At 49.7% G+C, this 25,254-nt stretch overlaps 1 protein-coding gene across 4 annotated transcripts in view; it reads right to left on the reverse strand.

The window, feature by feature from the left end:
• The window catches only part of CACNA1A (calcium voltage-gated channel subunit alpha1 A), a 216,632-nt gene that overhangs the window by 52,582 nt on the left and 138,796 nt on the right, over nucleotides 1-25,254 (reverse strand). For 3 of the 4 annotated variants that reach the window (XM_084251359.1, XM_084251358.1, XM_084251356.1), the window contains 10 exons: nucleotides 24,805-24,917; nucleotides 24,531-24,662; nucleotides 24,181-24,253; nucleotides 22,338-22,455; nucleotides 22,128-22,195; nucleotides 18,908-19,014; nucleotides 15,663-16,472; nucleotides 7,229-7,692; nucleotides 5,657-5,795; nucleotides 3,975-4,104 (listed from right to left, as the gene is read on the reverse strand). In XM_084251359.1, the coding sequence (XP_084107485.1) occupies nucleotides 3,975-4,104; nucleotides 5,657-5,795; nucleotides 7,229-7,692; nucleotides 15,663-16,472; nucleotides 18,908-19,014; nucleotides 22,128-22,195; nucleotides 22,338-22,455; nucleotides 24,181-24,253; nucleotides 24,531-24,662; nucleotides 24,805-24,917 (2,154 nt within the window). Of the gene's footprint in view, nucleotides 1-3,974; nucleotides 4,105-5,656; nucleotides 5,796-7,228; nucleotides 7,693-15,662; nucleotides 16,473-18,907; nucleotides 19,015-22,118; nucleotides 22,196-22,337; nucleotides 22,456-24,180; nucleotides 24,254-24,530; nucleotides 24,663-24,804; nucleotides 24,918-25,254 lie in introns of all 4 variants that reach the window. The other variant, XM_084251357.1, reaches the window with a different exon arrangement.

The raw sequence follows: 25,254 nt of genomic DNA on the forward strand, positions 1-25,254 counted from the left end.
TGGATGAGCAAAGAGCAATGTGGTGCAGCTGGGCTGTTCCAGCACATGCTTCTAGCGACTAGGGTATGCGGACACGAGTGTGCTGCCAAGGTGCCTGTTATGTGGCAGGCACGGGTGGGGGGGGGCTGACTCCATCAAACTAGCTTTGCAGAGTGAAGGCTGATAATTACAGACTTGACCAGCAGAGGATAGGTCACAGCCTGTCTCTGTTCAAGAACACTCCTTGGCTCCCATTTCACTCCAGGTAAAAGCTGAAGTCCTCCCTGTGGCCCTCCAAGAATCTGCACCATCTGCCTGGCCATCTCCTTGCCTTCACGTCCTCAGGCTCACCCTCCTGATCACTCTCTCCTGCGCATTAAATGCCCTTACCTCAGAATCTGCATAGGCTGCTCCTTCTGCATGGAGTGCTCTTTCCAGGTCTCACCTGACTCCTGCACTCTCCTCCCTTATGGATTGGTTCAAATGGCACTTCCTTAATGATGCCTTCCTTGATTCCCCAACCACTTGTTTAAAGTTCTACTCCCTTTCCAATCCTACCCTCCATCCCTTGACACAAACTCTCTTAATCATCTCATTGTCCATCTCCCCTCCCCCTCAAATGTCAGCACCAGGAGGGCAGGCATGTTTGTCTGTCTCTGTGCTATCCCATAATACAGGGCCAAGCATATAGTAGGTGCTTAAGAAATGTCTGTGGAATGAATACATGAGTAAGTGGTGCTGTACCGGGTCCCACAGGACCTGGCCTCTGTGGTCTGTGTGGTCATGGCTCACGTGCCTGTTATGTGTGGTGTTTGAAGGGCCATCAGGGATCAGAGTGGCCAGGACACTGGCTTCCTGGGACTGGATGGCAGGTCCAAAGGGGTTAGAAGGGCCTGGGTGGGTAAGGGAGATGGTGAGAGAGCGTTTCAGGTGTGTCTGGAAAGGGGCACAGCCTGGCTGAAGGACTGGTGCTTTTTTTTTTTTTAAGATTTATTTATTTATGCACTCAAGAACTGGGGTAAGGCCAGAGGTGTGGGGGGTGAGAGGATTTACCAGACACAGAGTGGGGAACAGAACAGGCGGATTGACTGAAATACACTGCTGAGGGGAGCAGCGGGTGAGTCAGAAGAGGTCTGCTGTGCCGTGTGGGTAGCTCCCTGGCCAGAGATCGAACTCATGCTGCAGTGGCTGTGGGCAGCTTCATAGGTTAAGTCTTAACCCCTTGCACCAACAGAGAGGCCCCAGGGCTGGTACTTTATGAGCACTGGGAAGATGAGCACCATCTCATGCCCTGCCAGCCATCAATGTTTAGCTCCACATGTGGCATTTAATAGCTGTTCATTACATAATACTAAATAAAGCAATGAATGGAAGGAATGGAGGAAAGCGGGAAGGAGGCATGGGGGAAGGGCAAGTGAGGTGGTCAGGTACATCAAATTCTGGAGAGCTGAATAAATTGGGCAAGAGGAACTGAAAATAGATTAGGTTCAATAGATTAGGTTCAACCACCTCTAATATGCAATTTCCTGCAGCTCAGGGTCCCCAAGGGTCTGGTTGTTGTTTATCACAGGGAAATGCAAATCAAAGTTCTAACAAGATAACACTTGTCATCCACCAGGTCATCTCAGGGAAAGCGCTGACAGCACCAAGCTAAAGGTTAGCACGTCTGTGGAGCAATGGCAGCCCTGGCTACTGCTGACGTGAGCGTCACTGTACGGTCCAGTAATCATACTAATCACATGCAAATTCTGCCATCCAGAAACCCATTTCTGGTTTTATACTCTGGAGACAGTCAGGGACCCATCAGGTGCAAGGGTGGTGGCGACAGTCTTCTAGACTGGAAAGGACCCAAATGTCCATCAATAGGATGACAGGCGAATCAGGCCACACAGTGGAATATTAAACAGTAACGCAAAAGAGTGACCGCCACTATGGCAGCAATACATGTTCATCTCACACCAACAAAACGTTGGCTGAAAAGCGAGGCACAGAGTTATAACATGTACTTAGTGTTAAAAACAGGCAAACATAAATTGCAGTGTTTTGATGTAGGTAGGAAAATGACGAAGATTCAGAAATATTCATTCTGGAACTTTGGGTCTCAGTTACCCCTAGGATAGGGTTTCATGCTCAGTGCTGGTATTGTTTGGGACCTAAGCATTCTCTGCAGGGGCTGCCCTGTGCCTGGCAGGATGAGCAGAATTCCCCCCTCACCCCCCAAGTCACAGCATCAACATGTCTCCAGACGACATCCCCAATCATGAACCCTGGTTCCAGAGGGAGGGAAGAAGGCAGATCAAGGAAACCACTGTGGTCAGGTGGTGGGGGGTAGTTTTGTTCTGCTTATTGTCCTGGATATGGTTCTGTGGGTAAGTGTGCTTTAAAAGCTATGGCAAATGGATGGTAAGTGTTTAACCCACATTTTGGAGTCAGGTTCCAATTCAGTGAACATTGGGCATCAGGGCAGGACAGAGCCCAGTGTTGTTGAAAGGAGGATTCTGAGGAGGGAGGTTTTCACTGCAAGATGTAGTGGGGAAGGGGCTGGTCGGAGCCCTGCCAGATTCCCTGCAGCCCGGGAACTGTGGTGGCCCCCTCATGCCCACTCTCTCCCTTCTGGAGACAGAGCCTCCTGGGACTCCACTAGAAGGAGAAGGCCAAGGAGGCCGAGGATTTACTGATCCCTTTTAACACCCCCCTCCCCAGGCCTGGCTCGCTGGGGACACAGGCTACAGGAGGTAGGTGCAGTCTCAGCCCTGCCCTGGAACTAGTTCCTCAGAGAACTGTGTTCTAATTATTTCCTCCCCTCTCCCCACCTCCCTGCCTCCTGCATGAGTCCCCAGGGGGCCTGGCAGGCCTGCGAAGGAAGGGAAAGTGCAAGGTAAGCTGTGCAGGCTTGATTTATAGGGCTCACCAGCCTCCTAACCTACTTAGTGAGGGCAGCAGGGCTTGGCTCCCAGCAGAAAATTTGCCTTTGGCTCTGGGCAGGGAGGGAGCGACTGGGAAGGAGGTGCCACCAGTCCAGCCTCTGCCTGGCCCTGGGTCAGACCCCTGTGCACCTGCCCAGGGGTGAGGCATGTCCTCACTTGAGGTGACTCGGTTTCCCTTCTCAGCGGGGAACATACAGTCATTCTTGTATGGTGGCACTCTAGGGGGCCGTGCACATAGCAGGTACTGACTCAGTAAACAGAGATGGTTGAATGATGCTGAGGGAGTTTTAGGGGAGGCAGAGTCAAATTCTGCCGCATGACCCTGGATGGTCTCCCCAAGCCTCAGTTTCCCCCTCTGTCAAATGGGGATACCTGAGAGGCTTGCTTGCTCAGAGCCTGGGGTTGCGTCTGTTTATAGTTAAGTGCTCAACAGGGGATTCTGGTAGCCCCCTAAGGGAGAGCTTGTTAGCTCTCCCAAACATTAATGTTAGGGTTAGATTTCTGAGTCAAAACAATCTCACCTTTCAAAGCTTCATGCCAAAATGGGAATGTCTGCCGGTGAGACCTGTCTGCCCTGGGGACAGCCTCTGAAGCACCCCTGCATGGGTATGCCCACCTCTCACGAACAGCACGCATTTGGTATCTTGCCCGGTATCCTGCCAGCCGCATGCTTCCCACTGCGGATCCTAGCAATTTTCACCCCCTGCTTCTCTGCCTGGCCCTGGGCCAGACCCCTGTGCACCTGCCCAGGGGTGAGGCATGTCCTCACTTGAGGTGACTCGGTTTCCCTTCTCAGCGGGGAACATACAGTCATTCTTGTATGGTGGCACTTTAGGGGGCCGTGCATACAGCAGGTACTGACTCAGTAAACAGAGATGGTTGAATGATGCCGAAGATGCAGCCGCATCTTCTCCACTAGGCACACAGCTACCACCTCCTCAAGGAACATTCTGCCCTTGAGAGCACCCCCAAAGAATCAGAGCTTCCCCTTCTAACCAGCAGACTCTGGGGCTGTGCCCCACCATCCTCACCACCCAGACTGAGGATAAAGCTGTTGGGGAGACTCACGTTGTTCCGAGGTGCATTGGGCTGCACAGGGTCCTCAGCGGCCAGGGCGATGCTGCTCATGGCGATGACCATGAGGATGCACATCTCAAAGTAGCGGAGGTTCAGGATGTAATGGCACAGGCGGCGGAGGCTGTAGGGACAGGTGGGCATGCAGGGTCCACTCAGACCACAGGCTCCCAAGTCCTCTCCTCTGTAATCTCTTTATGTCACCTACCACTACTTGAGATCTCTAACTCCCGCGACCCAAAATTATTAAACCCCGACACCTGGGGCCTCTCTCGGAATCCACTCTGATTTAGATGGGGCACTGGGAACTGCATGGCATTTAGTCAAAGGTCCGGGTCCTTTCTAAATTCCTTTCCTAAGAAGGAAAGATTCTCACAAGCCCTGCTTATAAGTTCCTAACACTCCCAAACCATCCTCTTGGAACATCGATTCCCAGCCTGGTTGAAGAAATATTCTCCTCGATTCTGTAGGAGGCCAGAGGGTTTTCTTGCATAAAACGTCCTATGGTCAAACAAAATTGGGAAATTCTGGGTTAAATAGATAATCTTTCTTTTTTAAAAAAATTGAGTTTAGGCAAGTTACTTATTCCCTTTGTACTTCAGTGCTTGCATCTGTGAAATGGCCATGATTAGAGTGCACCAGAGAATCAGAAGGATTAATAAATGCCTGACAAGTAGTAGGGGCTCCAAAAAGTTAGTTACTGAAATTATGACTTGCAGGCCTTATCAGAGCCTTTAATGCACCAACAGGTAATACTTAAATGGAGTGGACAATAATAAATAAAGTTTGCATGAATGGCAGCAAATCTCAGAGATTAAGAAAGGATGCGGGTGTCTGTCGCAGATTCCCCACTTGATTGCTGTGTGACCTTGGGCAGGTGACTTTACCTCCCTGAACCTCAGTTTCTTCATCTGTTCAATGGGGATGAGCATAGTACCAAGCCCATAGGGTTATCATTAGAGTTGTTTTACTTGTAAAGCACTCAGAGCAGTACCTGGCACTAAGTTCTTCATGAGTATTTCTCTAGCAATGTAGATAACGCCAACTAAGTAAGAAAGTAAACACCCAGGATGAATCTCCACAAGGCAGATTGTAGAGAGCAGTTGCCTGGCTTATTTGACATGATTCCTCTTTGACAAGCTTCTACAAATATTCTAAGGGACAAGAGTTTCAAGAAATACCCTTTGGAAAAATGGCAATCCTAGAATAACTTCTGAGCCACCACAACATACATAATCTATCTTCCTCAAGGATGTCCAAGCTAGAGGGCTGTGGAACTCAGAGGCCACCGGCCCAGAAGGCAGAAGCAGAGTTCAAGGATCAGGGCTGTCATGTATGGTTGTCCAGGTTGTGTACTGCACAAGGTGGCCATGTCTAAGGGGCTACCACTCATACCTAGACATGAACATTTGCATGTTTATGACAATGATATTCTAGCAGATGGCAGGAAGGGGTCTTTTCCCACAAAAATTAATGCTTTATGACAAATTTCTGTTTTATATAAGACTTAATAAAGGGGCAACATTTTAAAGTTTGCTCAAGGGCTCCCTATGGACTAAGGTGGTCTTGGAGACAACTCTCCCTTTTAACCGTGTGTCTGGATCTGTCCTCCAATCTGACTTCCACTGCCCTCGCAGGAGCCCAGGTCCCCTGCCCTCGCCAAGGGCCATACTCACGGGTTGGTTGTAGAGAGAATAAACATGGAGCTGTAGGGGGGCATGGGCTTGGGACCATCTTCCCCAGGGTCGTCTTCCTCCTCCTCTTTCTTCTCTTCCTCCTTTTTTGGCAGTGGGTCTGGGTTGGCGTTTTTGTTCACTGTTGGGACAAGAACCAACACGGGCTCCCTCTACAGTTTCCCACAAGCCCTGGCTGCCCACCTCCCAAGCAGTCAATACACAGCTGACACAAAGTGCCTACTCTGTGCAAGGCGTCATGTCATGCCATTTCATCCTCGCGTGACCTTATGAGGTTGGTACTTTCCAACCCCCATTTTACAGATGAGGAAACTGCAGCACAGAGAGGTAAAGTGACCTGCCTGAGGTCACACAGCTGGGATGTGGCAGAACTGGGATCTGAACCCAGGCAGCCACAGAGTGCCTGCTCTTAACCGTTTGATAGCCTTAAGTCTGATGAGCCCCTCAGGCGCTCACAGACCTGTGCCCTAGCATCACTTGAAGGTGGCTGCGGTGAGTTCCAATAGTGCCTCCTTAGAGGTGAGAACACTGAACTCTCCCACCATCAAACTGCAGCCACCTCCCCATTAACACCCCTTTTTCTGATAGGGGCGATGGACCACTGTCTTCCAGAGCACTGATTCTGCAGCCTGGCTTCCCCATGCGCCTGTGGGCAGGCTGAGCCTCTCTGCATCTCAATTTACTTTTCATTTGTAAAATGAGTACAATGACTAGATCTACCTGGTAGGACAGTGGTGGATACCCATGGAGCACACTCATGTCAGTCTTTGCACAGAACTGACCCTGGAGGAACCAGGCTACTCTGGTCACCTCAAAATAATGACTTAGGCAGCAGTCGCCTACAAGTTTCCAGTGTTTGCCCGACTCCAGTCTGACAGGGTCAGGAGGTGCCAGTGCGGGGTGAGAACTGCTCTCGAGGATCTGCAACACTTGAGGGGGGAGGTCAACACTGTGCTTGCTGCCAGTGGACAATGTACGCGTAACTGTGAAAGAATTGAAAGAATGTCCAATAATTCTTAAAATATTGATTACATGTTGGAACGGTAACATTTTGGGTTAAATACAATTTATCAAATTTCACTTATTTTTTTATTTTTAAATTCTTTTTTTTCCTTCTTTTTATCCATCCTTTCCTGTTTTCTCCCTCTCTCTCTCCTTCCTTCCACTCAGTATGGAACTAGAGCATTTTCAGTTATATAGGTGGCCTCTGTCTCATTTCTCTTGGAAGGTGTTGGGTTAGAGAGTGATCTGAGCACCCCCAAATTGCCATTTGAGGAACCCACTGCTTCTCAAATAAGGTTGCTTTCTGGCTGCATTGTGGGCATGTGGGATGCAGGAGACACAGTGACCCCCTATGTACATGTGCCAGGTACTGCACCCATATTATCTCATTTAATCCTCCCAGCAGCCCTGTGGGCAGAGATGACAGCTATGCCCATTCTCCATAGGAAGAAACTGAGGCCAGAGGGGTGGAGGTGCTGCCCGGGGCACTCAGCCGAGGGTTCACCCTCTGGCGAATGATCTAGGCAGCTGGTTCCCCTCCCAGGGTCTCACCTTGCACGACCGTGTGGTTGAGGGGGGCTGGGCAGGCTGGGGGTATGTCCACCGTGGTGTGGTCAGGTTTCCTGGCAGTCTTAGCTGAGTTGGTTTGGGTGTTGCTGGGGTTGGTGACGATAAGGCTGTTCTCGGGAGTCTTGGGGGGGCCGGGGTTGGATGGATTCCCCGGATTGTTGGGTGTCCGGCGGCTGGCGGTGTTCTGGGGGTTGGAGGCCATGGTGGGTGGGGCTGGTGTGGGTCCGGGGTCCATGCTGTTCCCCATCTTGGCAGGGCTCTGGGGCAGGCCGGGGTGACCCAGGCTGTTGTGGGGACTGGCCGACTCGGCAGTGGCCAGCTTGTTGTTCTTCATGTTGTCGATGTCCTCAGCCAGCGGCGGGTCTTGGCGGCCCAGGTCCTGCTGGATCGGCCGGGTGGTGGACAGGTTGGGGCCTGACATGGGGACCCCAGAGCCCTGATTCTCTCTGAGGAAGGCAGGCCAATGAAAAAGAACCCACTGAGTTAGAGTTACAGAGCGACACTTCTAGATCTGCCTAAGACCCCTTATTTAAAGGTATAACTTGGACATCGAGAGGTCACATCCAGCACATGGTGCTTGGTCAGAGCTGAAGTCCCTGCATGAGTGCCATGCCTGCCCTCCCAGCTTTTGGCAGTGGAGAGGAGAGGCTAAGGCACACACAGGGACGCCATCTCTTTAGAGGAGAATTGGCTCATAGCTTTAAATACCTGTAGTGTGTCTGGTCACTCCCAATATTCCCATAGGGGGAAGCAGGTGATACATACATATAAACAGAAGAAAAAAACAATAGAAACAAAAACAGCAAATACTTCAGTAACTCAAACTCCTTGGCACCACTCTAAGCACCTATCTTGTAATAAAAACTCAATCCTCAGCCTTCGGAAGACCAATTACTAGCATCATTTTATAGATGAAAAAAACAGAAGCTCAGAGAAGTTAAGTTTCTTGCCCAAGGCCACACAGTTGGTAAATGAACGAGAATTTCTTGCAGGAATCCAAATGTGGACAAAGCACTCCAGGCAGGGGGCACAGTCAAGTGCAAAGGCCCTGTGGTGAGAACAGACATGCTGAATTTGAGGATGCCAGTGTGGCTGGAGGTTGGGAGTTGGGGAGATGAAGTGGGATGGAGTTTGGCACCTTAGTTGCTCAAATAATATCACGCAGATGTCATGAGAAGAAATGAGTGTGAGTGCTCAGCGCCTTTGGAGGGAGAGAGAAAAAGGTAAATGTCCTTGCTGAGCTTTTTCTACCCCAATTTCTACCAGGACATCAGTTCCCAGAGGCAAGAGGTTTATTTTTGTCTTTCTTGTCAGTGTCTGTAACTGGGCTGGATACATGGTAAACTTTTGGTCACTCTTGTCAAGTGATAAATAAATGTCCCATTTTCCAGATAAGAACACTGAGGCCCAGAGTCCCATTGGCCCAGACCTCCCATCAACCCCTGTCTCCTCCCATCTGCATGCTCACCCTGCTTGCCAGAGACCCTTAGGAGCTGTGGCCTTAGTGAGAGTGGCTGGGGGATGAGATTTGTATGGTGACTCTCGGACCACTGCATATCTATCCTCAGCTGGCCCTGCACACAGATTGGGGTGGAGCTGCCTCCCCTGAGGGCACGGCCCTTGACTTGGCTCTGTTTGCCTCCAGCTACCCCTTCTGGACCCTTGATGCTCAGCGGATAGCCACTGTCCTTCCTCAATTCTTGGACTCGGGTCCCAACAAAGTCTGTTTGTGGGAAACACCAGGACATCTTTAGTCTACGGCCTCAACAACTCCCCTCTCCATCCAGAGGGCTCTGCAGTCCCAAACTCCCCCCTCTGGCTCTTCTTAAAGCAGCCCCCAATTCTACAACTGTGCCCCCCACTTCTCATACATCTCAGATGTATTAATACTTGCTGTGTGCTAGACTTGGCATGAGTCAGCTCACCTAATCCTCAGGATAACCATAGGAAGTGGGTGGTGTTATTCCCATTTTACAGGTGAGAGAACAGCCGCCAGAGTTGGTGGCCAAGGCAGCTTGGATCTTGACTCCAGCACCCGGACTGCAAACTCCTGCTTGATACTTGGCCTCTGACTGAGTAGTCTGAGATCTCCTAAAAGCTGAGCCTCCAAGTGCTGCGAATCCTTGGCGCTCAGTGGCTTGGCCAGCAGGGGCAGCCAGCCTCTGTTCTATCTGAATTCATTAACTTCTTGAACAATTTTATGAGGCTGGGGCTGCTTCTGCTCAGAGAAGCGGAAGTCATACTAGAGGACAGTTGTGTCAGGCGGTTGCCATCACACACAGAGTGGAGAGACCAGAGCAAGCAGTAGACGGCGCTCAGGTAGTACCTACTCATTGAACAGCAAGGGGATGAGACACAGTCACAGGAATGGAAGCCCCCGCACAGCACAGGCCTGTTTCTCCAAACCCAGTTCCGAATCCTAAATCTCACACTTAAAAATAAAACAGACTAGCTGAATCATTGGCATCATCTTTTTGTTTTTTGTTTTTTTTTTTCTGTTGAAGACAGAACAACCTGGTTTGAGTGTCAGCAATGCCACTCAGTAGCTGTGTGACTCTCTGCAGCTTGATTAACCTCTCTCAACTCAGCTCATCTTTAAATTGGGAATAATAGTAGAACCTTCCCTATATTTTCGAGACCAAAGTGGAGATCCCTGGAGTGATGTGCTTGATAGTCACTGGTAAGTCAGTCTGTTTTCTCCCCCATAGCCTGGGATGGTAACCTCAGGGGGTCTCTGTAGAATGACTTCAGATCTTAATGGAATTTGCCCTGCTGAATGTAGAACCGGCTTAGAACCAGTGACACTTAATTCCTTCCAATTTCTGCCTTTTAGAGCTACCCTTTGGCTGTCCCACCACGATGTTTCAGAAACAGGTAACTTGTTTCTAGTTTCCAGGTCCATGGATGGAGAGGAATTTTGCCTTTGCATGGGTCACACCCAGCATCTCATCTAAACCCAAGTCAGAAGATGAGATTCGGGGGTTTTGAGCTGATGTTGTAATAGTTGAGTTTTTAAGTGCTGTTGGGGTAGGGTGAAGATATCTGGTACATGGGATGGATGTGAATTCTGGGGAGGGATGTCAGAGGGTGGACTGTAGCTGGATGAATAGTGTCATTTCAAAAGCTATGTCCACCTGGAACATGGGACGTGACCTTCTTGGAAAAAGGTTGCAGATGTGATGAAATTAAGGTTGGCTCCTGAGAGATCATCCTGGATTAGAGTGGACCCTGACTCCAATGACAAGTGACCTTAGAAGAGACAGAAGACACACAGGAGAGAAGACAGCACAGAGGCAGGCAGGGACTGGAGAGAAAAGTCTACCAGCTGAGGAAAGGCCAAGGCCAAGGGTCATGGGCCAAGCATGCTTGGATCAGGACAGCTATAAGGGTGCCAGTGGAAAGAAATTCCAAACTAGTATTTCCCTAATGTCTTGCCCAGCACACTCTGGTGTTTTTTAGAATTTGTATATCAGTTGGGAATATTGTCTGGCTGGGAATAGTGTCTCATTTTTGTAAATATTTTCAAAAAGCAAGCTTGGATGAGTTATCATTTCAAAGAGAACCTACATTCTTTGGCCACTATCTAAATATAATCACATGTTGCAAAATGACATTTCTGTCATCCAGGGGCTGCTGAGACCACTGTGGTCCCAGGAGGCTGTGCCGAGCACCCTGGGTGTGCAGGAGGCTGCCCGCCTAGGGCTGATGGTCACCCTCTCTGATGGTGCCGCGGTGGTGGTAGCGCCCAGGGGTGCACTTCTCAGCACACAGATACCGGTCAGGGAGCCACACACGACATAACGCATCCTGGAGCCTATGGTGAAAGCTCCGGGGAGTTTGCTGGTGGGGGACCTCAGGCACAGGGAGAAGAGCCCCTTATCCGGATGGAAAGGGGACCTCTGGCTTTTGTTGTGTCTTCTTACTTCCTCTGTCCTGCAGTTTTAATAAGCTCAGCCTGCAGATGCCAATAATCAATCTCCAGGAGGTTTTATTTCCAAGTGTCTCCCAGGAAAACTCAATGGGGGCAGAAAACTTTGAAATTAGCCCCTTTCTCCCCTTTCCCCTCGGGGACCTGCCATTATCTGCCCTGAACAGAAAGCCAGTTGCATAATTCCCGTTCAGTACCCGTGCCTCTGCCAGAGAATCACTTCAGGGTCTCTGCCAAGGGCTGTGGACACCCACCCCAGGCTTGCTCTGGCGCCTAGATGCAGGGGGTGGCCTCAGTTACCTGGGAATGACAACAGCAGCTGCTGCTGTTAATTGTCTCCTCACTTGTGTCCCCACCTGTCCTAAGAACCGACATGTAATTAACCCATTTAATCCCCACAACCACCATATCAGAGGTGCTGTTAGCATCAGACCCATTACGCAGATGTGGAAACAGGAGCCCAGAGAGCCAAAGTCAAGCGCCAGTATTACCCAGCTGCGCAAGGGCTAAGCTGGACTCTGGTCCTAGAGATCTCAATGTAGAGCATCACTCAGTGAAGAAATTGAGGCAATGTACAAATTGGGCTGCATGGAATGAGGAGACTGGTGAGGAGACTGGTGAGGGCCCATTGGGGGTGGTGTGAGAATCAGGGTGTTAAAGGATGAAGTGTTCCCACCCCCTTCCCAATGCAGGATAAACCAGTGAGGCTCAGGCATCCAGTGTCTCTCTTCTTGCTCCTTGGGGGGAGGGGGGTTGTCATGGTGATGGAAGCAGGTGGAATCAGGACACAAGCAGCTGAGCTATTAATTCTGGGGTGCCACAGGTCTTGGCAAGAGCTCCCCTCACTCAGCCAAGCCTAGTGGGAGGCCTGGCTGTAGGAGGTGGTGGACGCCCTGCGAACCACAGCTTTGTACTGGGAGTCGGGGAAAGCCAGCCCATCCTTTCTTTGCTTGCCCTGGGTTGCCATTGGGCTCAGTCACTTGAGTGGTGGATCTCAATGGGGAAGAGAGGAAGAGATGAGGGTAGGAAAGGGGAAAAGACAGAGGAACAGAAAGAAAACAGTTATGTGTATTAGAGAGCCAACGTAAAACACAGAGCATGTCTGAGTGAAGGCTAAGGAATGAGGAGCAAGAATATATGAGGCTGACCTCTGAGGCCTCAGTGTTGTCATTATACAGAACACACCATCTTTTATAGCATATTACACTCTCAAAGTTTTATCTTCACCACTCTTATTTTTTTTTTAAAGCAGATGAATGGCTCATCTTGGATTTTTTTTTTTCCTAAAAGAGCCTGAATCTCCATGGAGTCTTATTTCAACAAATATTAGAATCTTTGTATTAGCCAAATGAACAGCACCTCCCCAACCAGGGTGTTTGCCACGCCAGTTAACATGGGAGTGGCCCAGCTGAGATGCAAGTGAGGTGTCCTCGAGCTTTCTGCCTGATTTTGGAAGCCAAGACTGAATGGGGGATTACAAGCAAAAAACAAGGAGGTTTTGCAATTCAACCTGTTTCAAAATATAACCTGTTTTGCTCCAACAATCTGAAATTTGAGTTAAAAAAATATAGAAATGACCAGCATTTGAGGGTGAAAGTTGGGGAGTACTGTTTTCCTTTGGAGATGAAGGGAGTGGAGGCCAACTGTAGGATTCTGGAAAGCCGTTGATATAGACGGCTGTCCTTGGGGAAACCCCTTCCCCTTGCTGGGCCTCAGTTTTCCATCTATAAAAGGAGGGAGCTGGAGTGGGCAATTTAAAGGCTGTCTGTCTAAAGTTGTTTTATATGTTCACCAATGAGAAACTCTTGATGGTAATAATAGGTACCATGGATCAAGTGCTCATTACTATTACTACAGCTGATTAACACTTTGTTACATTAATACTAGCCTAGTACTAATACTAATAATAGCTAACATATAGTGAACGCTTATTATAAGCCAGGCACTAAAGCGTCTTACATGTGTTAACTCATTTAACCCTTATGCCTAGTCTAGGAAGTAGCTACTACTCTTACCTCCACTTTACAAATGAGGAAACAAAGGCTCAGAGAGGGAAAGGGACAAACTGTAAGTCACAGAGCCAGGAAGCGATGGGGCAGGAGTGTGACCACTGGCTCTAGGGTCCTTGCCCTTCACCACCAGGCTGTGTCATCATCCTAACTCCTTCAATAATAGTAGATATAGTAATAGGAATGATAATAAGTCACTGGTTCTTAATTATGGAGTTCAGTGCTAACCACTTTATTCCCTGTATGATCCTTCAGTGGTCTCCTATTGCTCTGAAAGGGGCCAAGGCCCTGTTGACCCATCTCTGTCCCTTTACTTTCTTTGTCTGCCACTTTCTCCTCACTGTCTAAACTGCAAACTAGCCTCCTTCTGGTCTACCTCAGGGCCTTTGCACAGGTTGCTCATGGCCTAGAGCATTCTATTTCCATCTCAGATTGCTTCTCTGGGAAGCCTGCCCTGGACTGGACACAGTTTCTTTGTCATCTTTCTCAGAACTTCTCCACAGCATCCTGATCATCTTTGGACACAGTCAAGCCACATAATGATGGCTTGGTGGCTGATGGGTCATCTGTATGACTGAGGCCCTGCTGTATGGCCTGGGAGTATAGTGGGTTGGTTTTGGAAAACTCTATGATGTTTGCACAAAGACAAGATAGCTTAATGATGCATTCCTTGGAAACTTATTCTTGGTAAGTGAAGCATGACTGCACTTGATCAAATCCACAGTGCTTGTTTAGATAGAGTAGCACTTGGTAAATGCTGACAGAATGAACGAATAAACTCGTAAGAGAAGACCCCACAGTAGGAATGACTTGGAACAATGGTTTGCATGGGACTGTTGTGGAGATATGTGGAGACATAATGACATAATAAGTGGGGGGCATAGTGGGCATTTAGATAAAGGAAGTATACTGTGTCTTACCAAGTACAAGGCAATCCCACCTGGGAAAGAATTATCCTTTGTCCTTCATGATTTTTGAACATCCCCTCACACAGATGAGAAATCTGCTTGTAATGATCAGTGTTTTAGCTTTAACCTAAGTCTGTTTTACATATGGGTATTAAGTATTTTTAAAATATTTTAAATATATGTTGCATTTTCCAGATTGCAACTATACTCACATGTCACTTAATGATGTTTTGATCAGCACTAGAATGCATGTAGGACGTGGTTCCCACAGGTCATACCCAGAGCCTAAGTTTCTGACATAATACTCGATGATGTTTTTCACAACATTGAAATCGCCTAATCATGCACTTCTCAAAATGCACCCGTCGTTCATCAATGCATGGGCGTATGGACGAAATGAAGGAGGATTAGACTATTTCATATCAAATTTTCTCAGGAAATGTTCACCATCTTGGAATATCTGGACATTACGGCAACTCCCTCATATCATTTGAGTTGTTTGGACAACCCTGAGGCAGTCGGTCTTTGCACCTGCCATGGCAGGATGATTGTGCACGCAGGTGCGTGCATCAGAATAACTTCACTCTGGCCTCGGAGTCCCATTATACAAAGCGCAGTCCCTGGACCAGCATCTGCCTCTCCTGGGAGCTCCTTAGATATGCAGCATCTCAGGTGGAGACTGAGATCTACTGAATTAGAGTCTGTATTTTAACAAGATCCCTGGGGATTCAATTTTAAGAAATGCTGGCCTAGTGTGTATGTCATCCAACAGAGACATTTAAATACATCATTAAAAAAATCAGTATGATGCCCTAATGGTGATACACAAGACTAAGAGAACATTAATTAATAGAAGAACAATGTCTTTTTAACATGTATGTATGTCAATGGACGCCTAGATGTGGAATCACCATAGGGTCTTTCAAAAAGTGTTACAAATTATTATAAAACAGAGGTTCTGCTTCTGGCTAGGTAAGGAGTTGGCCTGGAAAATACCTTTAAAAACTCTGAACCCTGATTCAATTCCAAGGGCCCAGAGTAGCTTTTCAAATCCCCCAGGAGTAGCATTAGGCAAAAAGATAGTAGGCTCAGTAACAGCTAATAATGGTCTAAATTTACCAAGCACTAATGTGTCACTTGTTCTTTTGGGCCCTTTCCATGTATTAGCTTGTCTAATTCCAGCAATGACCCAATTAGATCCTACTGTTCTCATTTTACAGGAGAGAAAACTGAGGCCCAGAGATGAAAGTCACTTTCCCAAGGTCACAAAAAACCAGAGAGGAGGTTTTTCGTACGGTTTCCCTGAGACATGCAGGGTGAAATGGTCTGTCTGCAGCCTGTGATGCATGACAACTTGGGTTCAAGGCCATTTATTAGCTGTGTGACATTGGGCAAGCCATTCCACCTCTTGATTTCCCCATCTGTGAAATGGACATGCTCTGACCACGGCATCTATTTTCAGGGGTTGTCGAGAAGATTTAAGGAGCTGCTCAGGAGTACTCGGAACATAGCAGAAGCCACCTTGGCTGTTATTATCACTACCACCCCCTCTGGAGGTCACCTACACTTACTTCCTTCTCCGATGCCTGCGCTCTTTGTCCTCCCTCCGCGTGTCGGTGTCATATGTGGCTGGAGGGCCATGTCGGTGCCGCCTCCTCCGCTCACCACCATCGGGACCCTCGCCCTCGCCTTCGCCACCCCGGGCTGGGCGGCTGCCCTCACGGTGGCGGGACCTTCGATCGGCTTTGTCCTCTGTGCCCTCCTCACCAGGCCTGCGGTGGGTCCGGTGCCTTCGGGGTTCCCCATCTGCTCCTGTGCGGGGGGAGCCGCTGCGGCTCTCCCTGTTGCCCCCCTGCCGGCGAGCGTGCCTCCGGTGGGGGTCCCCAGGTTTGCCCCGCTCAGCCTCACCCTCCCAGAAGCCTGTCTGCTCCAGGCCGCCTTCCCGGGTGTGGTGGTCTGACTCACGGCCATAAGGCCCCTCGCGGCTCAGCTCTGCATCCTGGCTGCCAGCCCAGGGCCTCTGGGCGTCTAGACCCATGGAGCCACTGGGGTCCCGGGCCCGGTCGTGGTATCGGGCCTGTTTCCTGAGGAAGTCCTCAGCTCTCTGCTGGCCGAGGCGCTGGTCCACTGTGGGCTCAGCCGCTCTGCTCTTGTTGGTGTTGTTGTTGCGGTTCTCCTGGGGGTCGACTACCAGTGGCCGGTCTAGGTGGGTCTTCATGTCTGGCCGCAGGTGCCGGGCATATGTGGCCTTCCAGCGCTCGTCAGGGTCCATCTCATTGTACAGGGCCTCCCGACTGGCCAGCAGGTTCTGCTTCCGCATCTCACTCGTCCGCTGCTCCCACACTGACTTGGTTGGCTTTTGGTTCTTCTGTTGCTCCTTTCTGCAAGGAAAGGGCATAGGGATTAGAACACTGCTGGGACTGGAAGCCTGCGTAGACTTCTTAGGTGATGGGAGTTTCAACCCAGGTGGGCATCTCCACCTCGGTGGGCACTGAGCTTAGGTGGGTGTCTCAACCTGTGTGGAATAGCCAACCTGGCTGGATGTCTCAGCCTAACAGTTGTCCTGGACCAACTGGGTGTCTCTATCCAGCAGTGTATCTTGGCTGGTTGGGTGTTTGCTCTAATGGTGCTCTCAGCCCAGTGGAGTGTCCTTCACCACTGCTTTTCAAATAGCGCATGACCCTCTGGGGGCAACCTTCATGTTCAAAATATTTTATTTATCTATTTTTAAAAGATTTATTTATTTATTTATACAAGCACTGGGTACAGTCAGAAGCGCAGGAGGGTGAGAGAATTCACCAGAGCTACAGCAGGGAACAGAACAGGCAGACTGACGAAATACACGCTGAGGGGAGCAGCGGGTGCGGCAAGAGAGGTCTGCGTGCCATGTGGGAGCCTCGCTGGTGGCCAGGGATCGAACTGGCACCACAGAGGCTGCGGGCAGCTTTGCAGCCCAGCGCTCAACCGCTGCGCCACCACGGGAGGCCCTGTTCAAAATATTTTAACCTCTGAACTCTTCAATCATAGTGGACACTTGTGTGGGACATGGGAGGTCTGGGGGTCTCAGGGAGAGACAGGGGCACTTGAGAGTCTTGGAGGGCAGTGCCTATTTGCCACAGGTGCAAAGCAGCTAGGAGGCCACTGCTGGGAGTACTGGCAGGCTGGAGCCCCAACTGGGGTGTATCTGATTTTCCATGTGGTCTGGGTGCGTTGGTAGTCTCATATAGAGGGTCCTATGCTGCCTCATTCCATAGGCTGCTCTCTTAAGACCATCCATCTGAGTATGTGCCTTCCTGGGGACCCCTTCTACTATTTTGGGAAAGAGAGTCCCCTCTATGCTGTCCCTTGATGCACTGTTCTGCATATACAAAGTTCTCAGGGCCACCCAAAAAGGCACAATTCAGAATATCAGTGATAACAAACATCCTTTAAATCAAGACACTTTAACTTTTACCACCTTCTATCTACCAGTAATCTGTCTCTCTGCCTTTACGATCTATCCAGAATACAAGCATATCCATCACCCCCTTAGCTACGACTCTGATTCAGTGCCCACTACTTCTTTTTATTTTTTAAAACATGTATTCATTTATGCATACAAGAGCTGGGGCACAGGCCAGAGATGCCGGGGTGGGGTGGGGTGGGGGCGGTGAGAGGATTCATCAGAGCCAGAATGGGGAACAGAACAGACAGACTGACTGAAATGCACTGCTGAGGGGAGCAGCGGGAGAGACAGGAGAGGTCTGCCGCGCCATGTGGGTTTCTCTCTGGCCGGTGGGGGATCAAACTCGTGCTGCAGAGGTTGTGGATTGCTTCATAGTGCAGTGTACCACCAGGGAGGCCCTCCACTATTTCTTTTGCAGCAACCAATGTAGTTTTCTCTAATCTGGTTTCCTGACTCCTGCATTAAGTCCCCACAGTCTATTCCCTGAAAACAGCCAGAGACTGCCTGTGAGCACCCGAGTCAGGTCCTGTCCCTCCTCTGCTCAAATCTTCCATGGCTCCCATCTGACTCTGAGCAAAGCCCAAGTCTCCCCACAATCCACAAGAGCCTGCGTGATGCACCCATCACTTCTGTGCCGTCACCTCCTCTCACTCTTCCCCTTTATTCACTCTACTTCAGTTACACCTGCCTCCTTCACTTTCTCTAGGCATTCAGGTACATTCATGCCTCAGGGCCTTTACATATGCTGTTCCTGCTGCCTTCCAGATCCCCATCATGGCTCCTCTCTCACCTCCTTCAGGCTTTATCACTTTCTCAATGAGGTTTCTCTGGTGATTTTATTTAAAATCACAACTCCTCTCCTAGTACTCCCTACACTCCAGAGCCTCTTGGTTTTTTTTTTTTTTTAAAGATTTATTTACTTATTTATACATACAAGAGCTGGGGTGCAGGCCAGAGGATTTACCAGAGACAGAGCGGGGAACAGAACAGGCAGATTGACTAAAATACACTGCTGAGGGGCACAGCAGGCGAGATAGGAGAGGTCTGCTGCACCATGTGGGTAGCTCCCTGGCTGACCGGGGGTCAACTGGTGCTGCAGAGGCTGCGCTTAACTGCTGTGCTTAACTGCTCGCACCAACAGGGAGACCCCCAGAGCCTCTTGTTAATGATGTCTCTCTAGCACCTAGAACTGTGCTTGACACATAGTGGGTGCTTACTATAAATTTATTAAGGAAAAATAGGTAGGAGGGCAGAAGTACCTCTTCCTAAAGCTCAACCCTGTCAGTAACTGCTTTCTACCTCCAAATCCTTGTCTGGGAAAATATAGAGGCTGAGGAGTCTGGATGTCATCCTGGAGTCGGGGGCACTTACACAGCTATGGACATGTTGGCTGCTGACAGAGGACTCACTTCTGCCACCTCCTTGGCTTTCTGTAGGGCGAGTTTCTGGTTGGCTGCTTCTTCTTCTTCTTGTTCATCCTGAAAGGCACAAAATCCCTGTTCACAAAACATAATCGGGCCTCGGGAACTCACCCTTAACCCTACTGTCAGCCAGGGTCATCCTGGCCAAGGCAACAAGGCCTGTGATAGGAATGGATCTCAAGTTCACTAAGTGTACTACTATCCCCATTCTGGACAAGTTTGATACCCAGCTCATTTTTAACCTTATTTCAACACACAGTTAGAAGAAAACAAAAAGAGAAGATTCCCTTTCCATCCCATAATGGAGAATTTTTTGCATGCTATCTCAATGAGCTAGAAATTAATGTAAAGGTTTCCCTCTTACCCTATTTTCTTGGCTGTTTAAGCTCTCTGAGCCAAGACGTAAGAAAAAAATGCTGACTAGCCCCACAGGCAGAAAAATCCAGCTTCCCATGGCCCACCTAATGCTCTGCCAACAGCCTCTGGAGCGGGAAATCAGTGAGGAACTTGTATCCCTGATACCACCGGAGCGAGATTGGGTGGGGCTGCAGGCACTCGGACTGCTTGCCAGTTAGGTTCAGAGAGGAGGGGTAGATGTTTTAAAAATACATACAGAAAAAGACGTTTGGGGGGACTGTAATCCTTCTGCCTTCATGCAGAGCCTCATTCGTACAACAGAAAAGTCAACAAAGAAAAAAGCAAAGAAAAGCAACAAGAAAGAAATGGCCAGAAACACACCTACCACAAAGAAAAGCCATGCTGTGGCGGGCGCCTCTCTCCTGCATTGCCACCTCTGGGCAGGAAGCACCTTACCACCTCGGAAATGGTCAGATCAAGACTTTTTCTGTTGGTCACAACATGGAGGGGGGCCCTGGCTGGCCACCCTGCTCTCTCAAGCCCCCCGCCCCCCCACCTTTCTGGCACCATACCTAGCATTTCTCAGAGCCGCATCCCTGGACCACTTGCCACAGAAACACTGAAATGTAGATTCACAGGCCTCCCGAAGAACCTGGAATGGGCCTCAAAATCTGTTTCTCCAACAAAGTCCCAGATGAGCATGAAGCACTCTCCAAGTTTAAGCACCAGGGGATATGGTGAAGAGAACAAGTTCTACACCCTCCTGGGCTTAAATCCCAACTCACCACTTACTACTGTGTGACCTTGGGCAAGTCACTTAACCTCTCTGTGCTTAATAATCTTCATCTAAATTTTTAATTCTTCACCCAATTACCCCATTTCACTGTTATTTCTTTAGCACTTATCACTATCTGACAATTTTATTTCGTGTCTGTCTCTTCCATTCCAATATCAGCCTCAAGAGGGCAGGGATTTTTGCCTGTTTTGTTCACAACTATATCTCTGGTTCCTACACCAGGACGCGCACACATTAGGCTCTCAAGAAATGTTTTTGAATGAATGATAAAAATATGTAAAGCAGGGATCAGAGCGAACTTGCCTCCTGGGGTTTCTTGAGGATTAAATGAGATATAAAAAAACGTGAGGGGCTTAGCGGGATGTCAGCCACATGGTATTAAATACCCAGGAAATGTTTGTTGAATAAAAGAAGGAACGAATATGGATCTAGATGAATGTCCACACTTCCAAAGAGATGCTCATGCCTTTCTCCTTTCACTCTCCCACCCACATAGCTCTAGCCTCTTGAGGATGGGCCCGGGAAGCTGGATGAGCTCATGGCTGGATCAGCCCCCAGAACAGACATGCCAGCCAGCTCCATGGTGGCTCAACCTATGGCCGTTTGCTTGGAGTGGTGGAGACTTCCGTCCCTCCAGCCCCCAGTTGAAGCTGTGCCCGGGAAACTCTCCCTCCTGCCAGGGCCAGCAGATGGAGGGTTGGCAACGTCTGCTCAGTTCAGTTCAGTTCCATGAACTGGTGTCCTGAACACCTTGAGGCACTGGGAAGGGGTTACGGAGCTGAAGGAGGCCCCAGGCCTGCCCTGCCACACTGGGAGGAAGACTCTCTGCACACACTATTTTATAGCAATGGGCCTCCTGGGGTGAAGCTTGGGTTTGACCACCACTAGCTGCGAAGAATCTTTGTTCCCAACACCCTTTTCTTCCAAATAGAAAAGGGTCAACCTGTACAATCATTTGTGCAGTGAACAGCCTGTTCAACCATCTCAGTGGCCCTGCTCATGACTGTCCCAGGGAGTGAGCTGTGTCACTGAGAGCCCCTCTGCCTATCTGGGCTAGACCTGCCTCCCACTGACTCCCAGGCTGCCCTAAGGTACATCTGGTCATCAATAAGACTGGGTTTCTTCTCTCATGGATGGTCCCGGCCCTAGCCCCCAGACTCTCTTCTGACTTCATTTGCTCTACTCTTTGAGGCGGGTCACATAAGGTTACTTACTCTCTCTGGGCCTCATTTTCCCCATTTGTGAAGTGAGGTTAACAATACCTCTCTATCTCTTATGATTGCTGGTGCCTGGCACACAGGAGGGCAATTATGCTCTCTGGGGTTGTTAGCATTTTTATCATTACCTGCCCAACTGGGGCTGACTGAAAGCCAGCAGGTGTATGGGTAAAGAACTCAGGTTCTGGAACCTGCCAGGTGCGGGTTGAATACCAGTCTCCGACCAGCTCTGCAAAATGAGAACTCTGGTCCAGGGCCCAGCTTCTGCCAAATGATTTGCAAAGACCCATTTTATTAAGCGCTGACTGTGTACCAAGAATGTGCCGAGTGTCCGAAATGCACAGCATGATTCTATAACGAGCAGTTGCTATAATGTTATCTCACCTGGGGCCAATGACTGCCTTTCAGAATCTCAGTTTCCCCTTTTGCAAAGGTTATTCTCTACCTCTCCTGTCCTTTCAGGTTGAGAGCAGTGCCTGACAGCCTGAGGGGCTGCACCATGCCTTGGAGGTCCCTTGACGCTGCCTACTCCCTATAAATGGGCACTCTGGTGGAGTTTGCCATCTGTTTCCTGTGGCAATCCCGCTGCCTTACCCCTCCCACCTCCTCTCCTGCAGAATCTGCTTCATTAAGGACAGTCTGTTTCAGTGGGGAGGAGCTGACTTCTCCCTGGCACGGTGCATCCACAGCAGAAGTTCTGACCGTGGCCCCATCCCCATCTCCACCATGCCTGGTATGGTCCTGATCTGCCACGAGCAGGTGGTAACTTTGCCAGAGAAACATTCTCCCACCAACTCCACCTTAGTGAGCTCCTGGGCGTTGGCTAGATTATCCACGGCGATGGCCAAGAACACATTCAGGAGGGTGTCTGCAGAAGCCAGAGTTAGGGAAAGCATCTTGATTTGGGCCCTGAGTATTTGGGTTCCTTCTCCAATCTCCTCCTTCCTGTCCCCCTCTGCTCTGTTTGACACCCAAGGGAACACCCGCCTCCTGCCCCCCATGGAGGATACAGTTTCCGAAGAGTGTTAGCACAATGAAGTAGATGGAGAATACCATGCCGCCCTGCACGCCCCCCTGAGATTTGATGCCGTCGTACATGACTTCATTCCAGTCTTCGCCTGTCAGGATCTGAAAGGGGAGAGAGAAACACACAGCCAACCCCCCTCTCAGCCGTGGGCCCTTCCAAGACGCAGCTGTGGAGCTGGAACCTGCCCATGTTGGCTCTTCCTCAGCCCCTGTTGTTAGGGGTCTTATCTGTTTGCAAGCAGACAGAGCCATCCCTGCACCCAGGGGCTCTCAGCTTGGCTTTCAGGAAAAGATGACCCTGGGAGAGGTCACCAACCTCTTGTTACTCCATCTTCCCTGACATGATGATGACATTGCTATGGATTGAGTTGAGCTCACACCCCTAGATCCCCTCCGGCTTCATGTGTTGAAGCCCTAGACCTTCAAGTATTTGGAGACGAGAGGTAATTGGGTTGGATGAGGTTGTGAGAACAGGGCCCTGATAACAGGATTAGTGTTTCTGTAAGGAGACATCCAAGAACTTGGTGTCGGTCTGTCTGTGTCTGTCTGTTTCTCGCTGTCACTGTCTTTCTCTGTGTCTGTCTGTCTAATCTCTATCTCTGTCTCTCATGTGAGGAAACAGTGAAAAAGCAATTGTTTGGAAGCTGGAAGAGAGTCCTTACCAGGAACCAGTCCTGTGAACCCCCAGTTCACACATTTCCAGACCACAGAACTGTGAGGAAGACATTTCTGTAGTTGAAGCCACACAGTGCTGGTACTTCTGGACGGCCATGCCTGGGGCGGGGATGGTGTTAGGGGCCAGAGACAGCCTCCGGCAAAGGGACAGGGTGTTGGCAAGTAGAGACTGATGATGCTGATGGAGGGACCAAGGGGATGTGTGTGTGGAACTCATGTACTTGTAAAGCAACATCCTAACTTCCCTCCTTTGTAACAGTTCCATGAGGGTCAAGTAAATGGGAAAGGCCTTGACAAACGCTAATCCATTCCTTTAGAGTTTTTCAGTCTCAGCACTGCTGACATTTGGGACCAAGGTTCCGTGGTGGGGGGCTGGTCTGTGCACTGTGGTGTTGAGCTTCTACTCACTAGATGTGTCCCTCCCACACACCACAAGTGTCCTTGGGGGACAGAATTGCTCTTGGCCAAAAACTCCTGTGTCAAAGATAGGTAAGTGTCAATTACTACTATTTATGTGGGGACTTTAGCTTCATATATGGTTCCTGTTCCAACTCCCTATCTGGGGATCTTACTTAGAAACTACCTTCTCTAAGACCCTGGAAAAGAGGGGAGTAGAATCACATTTTCCACAGACTCTGTCTCCAATGAGACAGAACCCACTGGGAAGGATCTGGAGGCCCCAGCTAGGCTAGTCCCAGACCTCTGAACGTGTGCCTAAATGGGTACAGAGGTGGTCTGGCAAGGAAGACAGGGCCCAAGTGTCTTCCAACCCAGAGGTGAGGGCCTTATTTTATTTTTTGCATTCTGATCTTTGACATCTGTGGCTTTGCTGGCCTTGAGTAAACAACGTGTGAAGCATGCTTTCGTACCAAATGCCTCCTCCACTGGACTCTTACACTCAGTCTGCTCACTACTTGCCCCAATCACCCCCAGGGTAGGTATCAGATGACTAGGTATTGTCCCAGAGCCTGCTAAAATAATTCAAACATGCCAATCTTAAACCTGCTTACCCTGCCAGTCTTGTGCTCCTTCCTTCCTGGAGAAACCACAATAAAAGCTCTTGCCTGCACTTCCCACTCCCTCTGCCTCCAGACCAGACCAGGTACTTCCCTGTGTGGTCCTGTCTGGTGTGGGGCTCGTTGAAGGTCGTACCTGAAACACTGTCATTATTGCTGCTGGAAAAGTGTCGAAGTTGGTAGGAGGAGTCCCTTCATCAAAATTAAACCTGTGGGGAGGACACAGGCATTTCACCTTGCTCCCCACCCCCCAACATGTTGTCCCCTCCAGGGCAACATTTCCAGCACTTCTGTCTCCCAGAAGGGCACCTTGAGGGGTACCCAAGGCCACCCGCTATCAGGGGCAGTGAGGCCGTGAGTGGGGCAGGCCGCATGATGAAGGAGGTAGGGTCTCAGGAGGCACTGAGGGAGGCACAGGGGGCAGAAGGGGTTGGTCTCAAGTCAGACCCCGGGCAAGCAGAATTTGAATAGCCACTGAGCACTTACTGGCCACCAAAGAGTTGCATTCCCAGGAGGGCGAAGACAACGATGAAGAGGAAAAGGAGGAACAACAGGCTGATGATGGATTTCATGGAGTTGAGAAGAGAGACGACCAGGTTCCTGAGAGATGCCCAGTACCTGCCAATAAAGGCCGGGTGGGGACAGGGGTGGGTGGTTGGGTAGGGCCAAGATGGTGGCAGCTGAGCCCCACCTTCCCATCCTGCTGGAGTGGCCCCCATCCCGGCCCTCATCAGAATGCCAGGGTACCCCAAAAACTTACTTTGTGACTTTGAAGATACGCAATAACCTGAGGGCTCGTAACACGCTGATGCCAAAGGACGTACCAGGTTTTATGACGGCCCAGATGACCTCGAAGATGCTCCCGATGATAACCTAGAACCGAGGACCAGGTCTCTCTCTCTCTCCTTCTCTCTCTCTCTCAAGAACTCACATAGAGCAAAGAATCCCTGCAACTAGCACCTTTGTGTAGGGACAGAGCATGTCAGCTCCTTGGGAGCCCTTCAGGGGCCCCGAGACATAACTGCCATCCTGAATTTTGTAATAACCATCTCCATGCCTTTTATAAAAGTCTGAGGTGAAATTCACCTTAGTTACATAAAATCACTCATTTTAAGTGCACAATTCAGGGGCATTTAGTCTATTCACAATGTTGTACAACCATCACCTCCAAAACATTTTCATCACCCCAAAGGAGACCCCGTGCCTAAGG

This window comes from Talpa europaea (genome assembly GCF_964194135.1).
Source record: "Talpa europaea genome assembly, chromosome: 12".
In the NCBI taxonomy this organism is placed as follows: Eukaryota; Metazoa; Chordata; class Mammalia; order Eulipotyphla; family Talpidae; genus Talpa; species Talpa europaea.